General features: G+C 41.6%; 1 protein-coding gene across 1 annotated transcript in view; it reads right to left on the bottom strand.

The window, feature by feature from the left end:
* Nucleotides 1–13,886, bottom strand: part of LOC126176732 (zinc carboxypeptidase-like) — a 111,048-nt gene that overhangs the window by 41,080 nt on the left and 56,082 nt on the right. Inside the window, exon 5 of the mRNA XM_049923901.1 lies at nt 9,192–9,336. Coding sequence (XP_049779858.1) covers nt 9,192–9,336 — 145 coding nt within the window. The remainder of the gene's footprint in view (nt 1–9,191; nt 9,337–13,886) is intronic.

Raw genomic sequence — 13,886 nt, 5'->3', positions numbered from 1 at the left:
CATCCGGAGACCGGTCTTCTTGCGGCTGTACATTCTCGTAACCACCGCTGTCTGCAAACATGTGCAGTGGCTACATTCCTGACAAGTCTTCGTGGAATACTGCATAAGGACTTTCCAGTTTCTCGTATCGCTATTGCCAAGGCCCTACACAGACTCTAGTGCAGAGGAGTAAGCAAGTAACTCCTTCTTGGCGTTGCGACTTTTTTTCCTCCGTGTAACTGAGGAGGAAAGTTTGACAGAAAAGAGGGATTCGTGGTGGGTCACATCAAACCAGTCAGGAGACTGATGTTTCATTAAATAAAGAGATAAATAAATACCGTTTTCATTGCACTGCATATAAAATAGTTATCCAGATTTGCAGTCTTATTAATTACCGAAGTCTTTCAAGGGCGAGGCAAACAAAAATGCCTCGGAGAACAGAGTTCTAGGATACAAACAACACAGCAGCGCAAAGGAAATACAGTACTAGCCTGACTATAGCAAATGTTGAAAGTGAATACCGTTCATCTCTTGGCACTTATGGGCCCTGGTCAGCAAGTTGCTGAAGGCAAATCGAAACTGGACTGCTGGAATTGCTGCAGTCTCATCCGAAATGTTCTGCAGCAGTTCTTTAAGACTGTGAGGGTTGTTGCGATGCACGTGAGACTTGAGGGCTCCTCACACTAAGTATCGCACACTGACAGATCATGTGATCTGGGTGGGTAGCTATGGCCGCGACTAGTCTGACCTCTGCTAACAACTCTGTCGGGTGGAAGATTGTGTGAATGTGTCATGTGGTGCGCGTATACAAGTGTGCGCCTGACGGTGTGTTGTTGTATGCATACATTCACGCCCTATCGTATCCACTCATTCGAACCACTTTTATTTTCCCCACCCTGCATAATGCCTTACCCGCTTCTCTTTAGTGTGTGGTGACACACGATGGCAGTTGGTGAATGACCACACCTTATGATCCCACTTCCTCGCTGAGGTGTACAGGAAGAAAAGCACCATGCAGCTCTCCTCAGATCATGCCACAAAGAGGAGAGATTTGCAAGGGAGCGGGAACGCCATCACTAGACACTCGAACTATGGAAATAGGGGTTTGGACTGACTAGTATCTCGTGCGGTAGCGTTCTCGCTTCCGGCGCCCTGGTTCCCGGGTTCGATTCCCGGCGGGATCAGGGATTTTCTCTGCCTCGTGATGACTGGGTGTTGTGTGATGTCCTTAGGTTAGTTAGGTTTAAGTAGGTCTAAGTTCTAGGGGACTGATGACCATAGATGTTAAGTCCCATAGCGCTCAGAGCCATTTTTTTTACTAGTATCCGTACATGATCGCAAATGCCATTTAGGAGACATGGGGTAGCCCAAAAATTTCTACAGGAGACGCATCACATTTGTCAGCCGAGATTTTGTCGTGTACTAGGCTTAAGAGGTACGCCACGAATGCCAGAGGGCCACCGCCACTCAGGCACCACCCCTCACGTGGCGCCTCTCAGTTCCGAGGAGCAGTGTCCAGATCGTACTCAACTATCCGGACCACTTTCTGCTTCTCCGCCACTTCCATTACCGTGTTGTGCTCGTTCGCCGACGTTGTTTCCAGTCACCGAAGAGAGTGCTGTCAATCAGGGACTACATTGCTTTCACCTATCAGTGGCTGAAAGGGAAATCCTTCTGCCGTCAGGTAGAAAAGACGATGTACCACAAACGCTCGCACATTTTTCATTCTGAAGTCAGACAGTTCAGTCCAGTAACTACAGTCAGCTCAGTTCACTTCCTGCAGGTCAGCCATTCTGACAAATGCTAAGAATTCTTGCGCTAAGCTACGGAGCAAAGTTACGATTTAGCGATGACTGTTTTACTGAGAACTAGGGCAGTTAAACGAGTATCTGCGTATTCACCTTGAGTGGTAGTAACAATATCAATGACTGCCAAGAGACAGCAAAGTTTGTGATGTGAGGCTGTTCTCGCATGTACTTAGGTTTTTAAGTCATTGGATACCGATATGCAGAAACGGAGATGGCAGTAGGATCGTGTACACAAGGTATAAAAGGGCAGTGCATTAGCAGAGCTGTCATTTGTACTCAGGTGATTCGTGTGAAAAGGTTTACGTCGCGATTATGGCCGCACGATGGGAATTAATAGACTTTTAACGCGGAATGATAGTTGGAGCTAGACGCATGAGACATTCGGTTTCGGATATCGTTTGGGAATTTAATATTCGGAGATCAAGAGTGTCAAGACTGTGCCCAAAATATGAAATCTGAGAAATTTCCCATCACCACGAACAAAATAGTAGCCGACGGCCTTCAATTAACGACAAAGAGCAACGGCCCTTGGCGTAGAGTTATCAGTGCTAACAGACAAGCAACGCTGAATAAAATAACCGCTGAAATCAATAAGGGTGTATGACGAATGTAACCGTTAGGACAGTGCTGCGAAATTTGGCGTTAATAGGTATAGTAGCGGACAACCGACTCGAGTGCGTTTATTACGGTGCAAAATCGACTGCAGCACCTCTGCTGAGTTCTCGATCATAGCAGTCGGACGCTAGAGGATTGGAAAGCCGTAGGGTGGTCAAATGAGACCCGATTTCTGTTGGTAAAAGCTGATGGTGCAGACACCTCGAAACCATGGACCCACTGTGCAAGCTGGTGGTGACTCCGTAACAGTGTAGGCTGTGTTTACATTGAATGGACTGGACTCTCTTGTCAAATTGAACCGGTCGTTGACTCGAAATGGTTATGTTCTGTTACATGGAGACTATTTTCAGCCATTCATGGAATAATTTTCCCAAACAACGATGGAACTTTTATGCCCATGTCGCCAGGCCACAGTTGTTAGTGATTGGTTTCAGGAGCATTCTGGAAAATTCGAGTGAATGGTTTAGCCATCCAAATTGCCCGATCTGAGTCCCGTCGAACATTTATGGGACATAATCGAGATGTCAAATGGCGCACAAAGTCCTGCACTGGCAACGCTGTGAACGCCTATAGAGGCAGCGTGGCTCAGTATTCCTGTAGGGGACTTCCAACGACTTGTTGAGTCCATGCCACGTCGAGCTGGTGCTCTACGCCGTCAAAAGGAGGTGTGACGCTATAGACAATGCATTAAGAACCATCCCATGACTTTTGTCCCCTCGGTTTACAAGCTGCTTCGAGGAGTCTTGGATGTACTGCCAGTTCCAATCGTAGAACGTCCACGATATTTCGTCGAAAAACCGGTCATCAGCTGGCGGTGATGCAATGACGTTTCCCCCGCATTCTGGCGGTATCGACATCTGCCTGTCCAGAGATGGGTCTCGTCGGCCTCGCTCCGTTCTCGGTGGTGGGGCTGGCATGTGTATGTGTGTGTGAGGGGGGAGGTGGACAAAAGTCTCAATTGCTGTACGCCCGCCTGTCGCAGCTCGCATATAGATGTTATGTTCTGCTTTGGTAGAGCTTAGTATTATCTTCCATGCCTTGCTCAGTTGAAAGATAGTGTCCATGTTGTTCAAAACTCTATTACACAGGACAAGCTCGATTTCATACGAACAAAGTCTGACGATAGAACTCTGGCACCTGTCATCCGTCTTCCACGAGAGTGGGTACAGCGTCCGATAGATTCAGACGGCCCTTGGAAGGAAGAACTCCAAAAACGACACGCAGAACGAAAAGAAGGCGATGAGAAGACCACTTTCATAGCGTTTGCTGGCAATGTGTCATCAAAAATTGGAAGAATATTGCGAAAACACCACGTAACTCTACTTTTTCACCTGCCAACCAAAATGCTAGTTATTAGGGACAGTGAAAGACGACACGGTTCTCAAAAAGGCGGGTGTGTACTAAGTTTTGTGTGAATGCGGAAAAATTTATATTAGAGAAACGATCCGCATAACTGAAAATCCATGTATCGAACATGAGCGCCACATCAGCCCAACAAGTCTACAATAGCGGAACAATGGACTGAAAATGGGTATAAAATGGGTATAAAATGTGTTACCAGTCTTGGCTAGCACTGGTATATTTTAGGATTATTTTTTTAAAGAAGGAATTGAAATCTGTGTAACTGATAATTTTATGAGCAGGGGCACATGTTCCCGACTCATCAAGGTGGGAGAGGCAGTACTTTGCTCCATCAAAGCAGAACCTGACAACCGGACGCGACATGAGACAGACGACGGACTGAACGCAACTGAGGCGCGGCCTATCTCAACGCCCGAAAACCGTTGAAAAGAGCAGAAGAGAAATGCTACTATTTTATGTGATGTTACGACATTCATTTCGAAAATGTTGTTTGAGTTAATATGAGATCTGTGCACCCAATATGAGAGGAACAAAATACAAAGGAGTTCTTTAAAAGGAAGTTACGTCATTTCGTAGCATGAAGACTCTAGCTCTCGACCCCCTGGAAACTGTAACGAAGTCACACGACGAGAGTCAATGGCACGTCACAACAAATCCACAGCTTCAAGAAACTTCGAGGAGGCGACCATAAGAAAGCAGTCACGGTAGAAATTCACGAGCAGTATCAGGGTGACGTATCACTGAATGTAACATGTCCTCTGGGTCCAGTATTGCCATCAAAAGCCCTTGCCGTTAAATTGCACTAAGCACAAATATTTATAAAAAGGTACAGTTTTTCGAGCATCTTTTGGGAATGCAAAGTTTAGAACGTTACAAAACCAGACCTTCAATTTTTTGCACAGTTTAAAGATAAAATTATACTCCGTATGGTGGCATATTTTCCTTGACTTTTTATCAGGCATTTCATCGCCGTGATTGATTTGTAGGCCTAGCCTCTTAATACTGCGGCGGAGAAAACACGGCTATAAAAGCTTTATGTTTTGTTTGTTGCATCATGTATCATTGCTAAACAATAATCTTAATTTTCCCATGTAAGGCGTTTCTATGGTAACCACTGTAGAAGGTATAATTTTAGCGACGCTGTGTCAAACCAGCGCACAACCACTTCTAAAATATTGCTCTAATCAATATGAGGTCTGCTCACGAATCTAAATGAATGTTGTATAAGAGTTCAGCCAAGTTCTTTCAAAGGAAGTTACGTCATTGGTAGCTTGAAGGCTACAGAGCTCTCCTACAATCCTCGACCCTCAGCAAAGGGAAACGAAGTCTATTCCAGCAATGAAAAGGTAAGACTGTTAGGATGTTCTGTTGTAGTTTTGGCACTTGCGGCGGTTGTCACATGCAGGGAGCAAAAACATTACTTTTAGGAATCAGTATAATGGGAAATGTATTATGAAAACTTGATAATCAAACATTTGTCAATAAATCGACGGTGAATTGTAATGTGAGTTTGTAGCAGTAAGTGAAAAATCCAACTTTGATAGGCAGTGAGTACTGGAATAATGTTTGCGGGACACAACTACCATTAAAAAATAATCCATAATAGCTTCTACCGAGTCTGAAGTCTCACTGCTGTTGTAGTCTCTCTGTGGCTCCCACCTGTTGTCTTCATCCATCTTCCTCTTTCACTGCCACTCTTTCTCTCCTCCCATCATTGTCTTCTCTCTCTTTTCTTCCACTGGCACTGCCTCCCCACTCTTTCACCATCACTATCTCTCTGCTACATTCTACCAGCGCAAAAAAACGCAAGTATGTTCGCTTGCCAAACGTTTTGGTGCTCTTTTAAAGATGAACAAATTCGCCTTTATTCGCGGGCTCTCTTATTAACTCTGCTACAGCAGCGCGTGCTGCTCATATAAAACGAATTCTATAGGGTAATAGTATTTTGACACATATAAACAGCAAATAAGTACGTATAATATAAGATTACCACAAAATCGTTTGCGCTACATTTTTTTCTGGATACTTTGCTCATCGATGACAATTCCTCGAAAATGTCCTGCCTATAATTTGTGTAGTAAAAGGGTAAAAATGTTATTATAAATGTGTTACTGAACATGCAGGCTTCCCTCTCATACACAATTTTTTGCTGTCATTTTAAGTTCTTTTTAGCCCATTGTTCGTCACTGCAGTACAATTACACATAGACAGTGTGCTATAAAGTTTTATTGGTGAAAAAATGCTGATTAAAACATAGTTTGGTGACTTTTGAACACTCTTGATGAGCATAGAACCTTTGCCAGATGTTCACTATGTGAGTTGAAACTATATAGCGTGTACTTCTCAGACCGCATGTTATGTGCATATTTCTCGTGCATAAGTACAGTAACTATGAAACTGTGGATTTGTGTAAAGGGTAATAATATCGAACAACATTTTCTGTTTTCTCGAAAATATCATCTTAAGAACATATGGTAAAAATATCGATTTGCACTGAATAAAAATTACGAAAGTCGTCATCACCACAATTGGTTCTTTTGGTAGCCAAAATTCATAGTTTTTCGGGCTTTTGTAAGGAATCACCCATGAACAAACGGTGCTTTAATAAGCCAGCTAAGGTCCACACTTGACCACACCTAGTGCAAAAGAAACAACCGATTTGCTCGATTTTCCTGGTCTGGTGGATGTGTGTAATGTGTAGTATAGTATAGCTACAGTATACCCGTTCTTTCGACTGGTATAAAAACGGTCACTAAGGCAAGGGCTATTCAAAACACTTGACTTCTTATCTGTGTGTTCAGTGGAACCCGAGATATGGTCCCCTGAAAAACATCAACAGTATTTTCGCAGGAGGCTTTTTGGAACGTACTGGTACCATGCACTGTCGTTCACAGACCACTGAGAACATTACACTCTCCAAGGAATTTCGATGATCTGAAGTATGGTCACAAGTGTTGCAGTAGATCCGCTTTGGTAAATTTCTCGTATGTCTTGTCTGTGCCGTTATCAGAAAAAAAGGTAGAAAATGCTTTTAAGATAAGAGATACTCTACAAGTGTACCTCTCCACTCTGCAAAATCTTCCAAGAACTGCGCAATATGTTTCAGTGACACGTACAGAAATTCGAAAACATATGAACAGTAAGACATGAACATTTGGCTTTACATGTGAGCGGAACCATTGTCAATCAAAGTCGTCGACTATAGCAGCAGTGAGTAACATACAACCGCTACTATTATGGATTTTTTTATCATTATCCTTTACTGCAAATATATTCCAGGTAATCGTTGCACATCAAATCAGATTGTTTTTAATTTATTTTAAAGGAAAAAAAGAACTGTAAAAGATCTGATTTTTTGCATATATCCCCATATATGACAGCTAATTTTAGGAGAGTAAAGTAGAATGGTAACTAAAGAGCCTTCAAAATAGAAAGGAATTATAGAAATTATAAACTACCACGTTTAACAAAGAGTACTTTTCAGTGGAGGCTTTCTCAAGAGGTTTGGCTTAACGGCGTGGCCAGCAGCATTGCAAGCAGTTGAGAGTACAGGAATATGAGTAAGACTAAAGGTAGAGACCCTCCACCAAGAATAAAACATGAACAGAAAAAAAACTTCCCGAATAAGGGCGGAAACGACCGAAAAAAAGAAAACAACTCCCTTCATTTATACACTCGTATAGCTTTCGTTTGCAGCTGTTTTCACAATCGTAGTACTCTGTGAATTACAGATAATTTTGACCGCACACCTCCATTTCATATTGTGTAAATTGTGACACTTCAATGTTACGAGAGTTGATTGCTAGTATAAGAGGAGCGTTCAATGAGTAATGCAACACATATTTTTTCCTCGGCCAACTTCACCTGAAAAATTACGGAATTTGTTGTGGAGTATAATGGAAAATTTCCGTTTCATGAAGTTCCGATAGGTGGGGGCGCCATACATTACCTACAGAATGGCGTCTATAATGGAGGCGCGTTCCATGTTGAGAGCTGTCATTGACTTCCTTTTAAGTGAAAACCAGTGCATCGCAGATATTCATAGGTACCTGCAGAATGTCTACGGAGACCTGACAGTGAACAAAGCAATGCGAGTCATTGGGCGAAACGTCCGTCATAATCACAACAAGGTCGTGCAAACATGTTAGATGTCCTGCGTGCCGGTCGGCTGCACGCAGCTGTGACTCCTGCAGTGTTGGAACATGAAGACACTGTCATGCGAGGTGATCAGCAGATAACCACCAGACAGCTCGATTCACAACTGGACGACTCTGTCGATTACACTGACACACTCGTCCACCAGTTGGGGTACTCTAAGGTATGTCCATCTGGGCTCCTCGCGGCCTAACAGAAGACCATAAAGAGGAACAAAGGACCATTTTGCCGCTTGCGCGTTACGTGGCTGATCGTGACAATTTTTTGTAACTTCGTCACAGGCGATGAAGCGTGTGTTCGTCACATGGAACCAGAAACAAGGCTACTTCCGAAAAAAAAGTACAAAGCCGCACCGCCAGCCGGTAGAGTCATCGCGACGGCACCTGGGATTCTGAAGAGGTTCTTCTGTTTGATGTCCTCCCTCATGGTGCAACGACCAACTCTGAAATGTAATATCCTACCCTTAGGAAATTGAAGAAATGGCTTCACCGCGTTCGTCGTCACAAAACTCAAACAAATTGCTTTTTCTTCATGACAAGGCAAGGCTTCACACAAATCTGCGCATCTGAGAGGAGCTCACAAAACTTGATTGAACTGTCGTCCCTCATTCACCCTACAGCCCGGATCTCGCACCTTCGAACTTCCATCGCTTTAGCCCAATGAAGAATGCACTCCACGGGAAGCAGTACGTGGACGACGCAGCAAGACGGTGGTCACGACGTCGACCATTACAGTGGTACCATGCGGGCGTACGGGACCCTCCCAGTAAAGTGACACAAGGGAGTGGAGAGTATTTGAATAATAGCATTTTGTAGTCGAAAGAGTGGGCAATAACAAGATGTATTGGAATCCAAAACAAACCTGTTCACAGAAAAAAAAGAAATGTGTTGCATTACTTGTTGCACGCTCCTTGCAGTTCTTAAAGTAATATTGTGACTGGAGTACATCTCAAGTATTCAACCGCATGCTTTTCAAAGGCTGTATTTTTCTAATTGCCAGTTTCTTGGCCATTATGCTACAACAATGTACTGTTCACAAAGTATTATTATGGCATTAGAATATTTTATACATCTAATGTTAATTAAGCAATTCATTATTATCCTCATCTGTGAGAACTTAAAAGTAGTAGTGATGGGAAATGATTGAGAAAGGGGGTGGGGTAGAGTGACAGACGGTGGAGACAGGCAGAGATAGTAATTAAGTGTAACCCACGACCAGAACTGAACTCAGGAACTACACACGCGTCTGTGGAAGAAAAGGTACTGTACTTACCTCCCTCGAGTATGACCACACGGCTCCCGTCTCCGTAGGAGATCTCTATCCCGTCGAATTCGAAACCTTCATATGTAGTTCCACCGAAGACCCTCCTCGTATAGTCAGGATATGCCTGCACCAGCGAATCGATCCAGGCGAAGATCTACAAACGAGGGCGTTTTTTGATTAAACCATTTTATTGTTATTTAAGGCTTTGTTAATAGTGTAGATAGTTACTTCACACTATCAAAAAACAGAAAATTAGATGCTTCTGTGAGTGGCTGTGGCACATAGATGCCCCACATAGTTTTGTAAGCATATTTCCATTTATAAAGCTGTTAATGACTTATCACTGAAAATTTAAGGTAAAATGTAACGATTATTATTTTTGATGCAGCCATGTATAATACGGGTTTATGCCAGCGACTCAATTGTAAACCGAATTATAGACTCAACTATATCATTACATATGGATTGTCCAAATTTCAATAAAACTCGGTATATTCGATTCATCGGCATATCAGTATTAGCTGTGAAATTTTAGATCCCTCTGTGATGAGATGACGACTGGAACCAACATTAATAAACGCAAAATAAGGGTACTGCAGTGTAGTAGATTTAAATAATGATGCTGAAGAAACTAGGTTAGGAAATGAGAAACTAAAAACAGTAGACCAGTTGTGTTGTTACAGAAGCAACTAAGGGATGAAGGCATTTGTAAACAACGTATGTAAGGGGCAGTCAAATGAAAACGAAGCTCATGCAAAAAAGTTAATGCATTATTTCTCTGGTTAATATAGCAAAAACTGTCGTGTTAATTTGCATCCAAAACGATAGCATTAAGCAACCAAGTCAAACATCTTTACTTCTCGACATTACAAACAATATTAACACTCAGTCATAGCTTGTAATGTATACTCATTTCACTTTTGCATAACATTACGTTACAGTCCATTGAACACATTCTCAACACAACTGAAGTAATAGCCCACCAACAGTAGTTCAGTATTCATTGTCTCTTATTATGTAACTGTCACCAATAGTGTCAAACGAGTTGCATTTCCAATCTTGACACGATAATGATCTGAACCAAAGGTTTTTCCTTTTTTTTTTTTGTTTGTCATTCATTTTCAAATCACAGTTTATCAAAATTAAGACAGCACATTATCCATTGTACAAACATGTCCTGTTGCAATGTAAAAGTAATAAAACGCTAGACACATGCAGTCTGTAACAAATATTATTGAATGCATTGAGCCACTGATTTACATCAATGAAAATGCCACGAAACTGTTAATATGATCATAACTGCAAGCACACTTTCATCAGACTGTTCATGTAATGATAGCAGTATGTAAACTCTCGAAGATGCTACCTGAGTGTGAGACAAGCTTAGACAAATTGTGTATACTTCTTTCATACCAGATGCTAAGCACAGACTAATTCTATATATGTCTTTGTCGTGTGACTACCACATGCAAAATGAAAATTTTTCTGTGGTGAGGGATACCTATAGGCTGGTGTAATGATATTTTGCGATCTTGAGAATTAAAATTCAGTTTGTAAAACTACATCGATTGTGAATTTCCAATTTTTAGGTAAAGTTACCATATTTGACATTACGTTAATTTAGTTAGTTCTTCATAACTGATTAATGAAGGATACTATCTGATTAAAAAAAATCAGGGCACCAAAATTTCGAATTCAGATGCTGGAATGTAACAGGCCTCCTTGCTCAAATGACAGATTCAGTTTAGAATGTGTCTGAACTTTAATTACAGTTAGCTTGCAAGATACTTAGGTCCTGGAAAGCTGAAACAGATTATTTGGAAGAATGAAATGGTGACTTTCTAATTAGTGGTCGAAATACTCTCAAACATACTAGTTAGCACATAGTACTTTTGCCACTACCAACTGCAGTGATAGTTTCAGTTATCAGTTACTCTTCATTGAAATGGCTTCCTGTGAAACTACGTTTACTGATATAATCAGTGGATTGAAAATTGCCACCTGAATAATAAATCAGTTAGAACCATTGTATGCACAATATTTTGGCTGTTTCAGGTGAATGTTTAAGTAGCCACAAGTGAAATATTGACAGTAAAATTTTGATTTGCCTGATGAATTCATGTATATTTAATTTATGTGACCATTAAGACTTGGCATGTAATGAATTTTTGGAGACGTCTTGATCACAGACAAGTTTACTTATTGTGACATATTGTAACTCATCATCTTCAGAAAACTGTGAAAATAAAGGAAATATTCACACAGTTTTTCGAAAATGCTGTACCAAAACATGTCACAATAAACAAATTTGTCTCTGACCAAGATATCTCCAAGAATTTATTATATGTCCCCATATCAATAACAATAGTGTACAGATCACCTAATACCCATACTGGACACTTGATGCATGTATGACTGACTACCCAGGATATTTGTGGTGCCTCTTCAAATCTGACCATGTAACTGGGTCCTATCCTTCTGACTTGCAACATCAGGCAACCACTGACCTCACCTGTCACCTGTAACTGCATCTGTTTGGTGGAATGTTTAAAAGATCCTAGTCTAATTATTTCAAGCAATGACACAAATAATCAACCTTTATCAAATGGAAATCGATCTGTTGTCTACCTGTATCATTCACATAAACACTACACGTGAGTAGAGAAAGTAATGAAATTTATGATGAATTACATACACACATATTGAAATTGGAACTTAAGCCAGTCATAACTATACATTTCAAAATAGAAATTAATTAGAATTTTCTGTTTTTAAATTATAAATTTTTAACAATTCCTTTTTTAGACTTGGGATATTAAACGAGAGGACACAAATGATTTTGATAATTTTGCTCACTAATTTCATGGCTGAGTCTTGGGGAAAAGAATTTTGAACTGACACTCAGTGCAGAAAAGTTCTGGCTGTGAATCTGTTTCCCAGTCACCTTTTCAAACGTCCATATGTTTTACAAGTCTCCATTAACAGCCATACATGAAAAACAACAATGTTCTAAATTGACACAATAATACAAATTTCTTCCTAAACCTAAAAGACAGTGGATTAATTCTTCTACTAGGCAAAATATCGATAATAAATACAAAATTTTATGTAATTCAACATTTGTGAAATTAAAGTGGGTAGAAGCTACTTTTAAATTCAACTGTTCCTGAAGTTAGATCCAGTTTCTAAAGTATTCCACCTTTACTCTTTCAAAAACTACACTACTGGCCATTAAAATTGCTACACCAAGAAGAAATGCAGATGATAAACGGGTATTATACTAGAACTTATGTGTGATTACATTTTCACGCAATTTGGGTGCATAGATCCTGAGAAATCAGTATCCAGAATATCCACCTCTGGCCGTAATAACGACCTTGATACGCCTGGGCATTGAGTCAAACAGAGCTTGGATGGCGTGTATAGGTACAGCTGCCCATGCAGCTTCAACACGATACCACAGTTCATCAAGAGTAGTGACTGGCGTATTGTGACGAGCCAGTTGCTCGGCCAACATTGACCAGACGTTTTCAGTTGGTGAGAGATCTGGAGAAGGTGCTGGCCAGGGCAGCAGTCGAAAATTTTCTGTATCCAGAGAGGCCTGTACAGGACCTGCTACATGCCGTCGTGCGTTATCCTGCTGAAATGTGGGGTTTTGCAGGGATCGAATGAAGGGTAGAGCCATGGCTCGTAACACATCTGAAATGTAACGTCCACTATTCAAAGTGCCGTCAATGCGAACAAGAGGTTACCAAGACATTAACCAATGGCACCCCATACCATCACGCTGGGTGATACGCCAAAATGATGATGACGAATACACGCTTCCAATGTGCGTTCACCGCGATGTCGCCAAACACGGATGCGACCATCATGATGCTGTAAACAGAACCTGGATTCATCCGAAAAAATGACGTTTTGCCATTCGTGCACCCAGGTTCGTCATTGAGTACACCATCGCAGGCGCTCCTGTCTGTGATGCAGCGTCAAGAGTAACTGCAGCCACGGTGTCCGAGCTGATAGTCCATGCTGCTGCAAACGTCGTCGAACTGTTCGTGAAGATGGTTGTTGTCTTGCAAACGTCCCCGTCTGGTGACTCACGGATAGAGATGTGGCTGCACGATCCGTTACAGCCATGCAGATAAGATGTCTGTCATCTCGACTGCTAGTGGTACGTGGCCGTTGGGATCCAGCACGGCGTTCCGTATTACCATCCTGAACCCACGGATTCCATATTCTGCTAACAGTCATTGGATCTCGAAAAACACTAGCAGCAATGTCGCGATACGATAAACCGCAATCGCAGTAGGCTACAATCCGTCCTTTATCAAAGTCGGAAACGTGATGGTACGCATTTCTCCTCCTTACACGAGGCATCACAACAACGTTTCACCAGGCAACGCCGGTCAACTGCTATTTGTGTGTGAGAAATCGTTTGGAAACTTTCCTCATGTCACCACGTTGTAAGTATCGTCACCGGCGCCAACCTTGTGTGATTGCTCTGAAAAGCTAATCATTAGCATATCATAGCATCTTCTTCCTGTCAGTTAAATTACGCGTCTGTTACGCGTCATCTTCGTGATGTAGCATTTTTAATGGTCAGTAGTGTAGGTTTCTTCTGTTGTTTATTCCAGACAGTTCATTTACATAATTTTATTACTTGTTTAAAGTGGTTACTTATAAATAGATTTTCCATAGTGCATT

Source organism: Schistocerca cancellata, chromosome 3, assembly GCF_023864275.1.
Source record: "Schistocerca cancellata isolate TAMUIC-IGC-003103 chromosome 3, iqSchCanc2.1, whole genome shotgun sequence".
In the NCBI taxonomy this organism is placed as follows: domain Eukaryota; kingdom Metazoa; phylum Arthropoda; class Insecta; order Orthoptera; family Acrididae; genus Schistocerca; species Schistocerca cancellata.
Note: the sequence above shows the minus strand (reverse complement) of the source record. Positions and strands in the feature narration are given on the sequence as shown.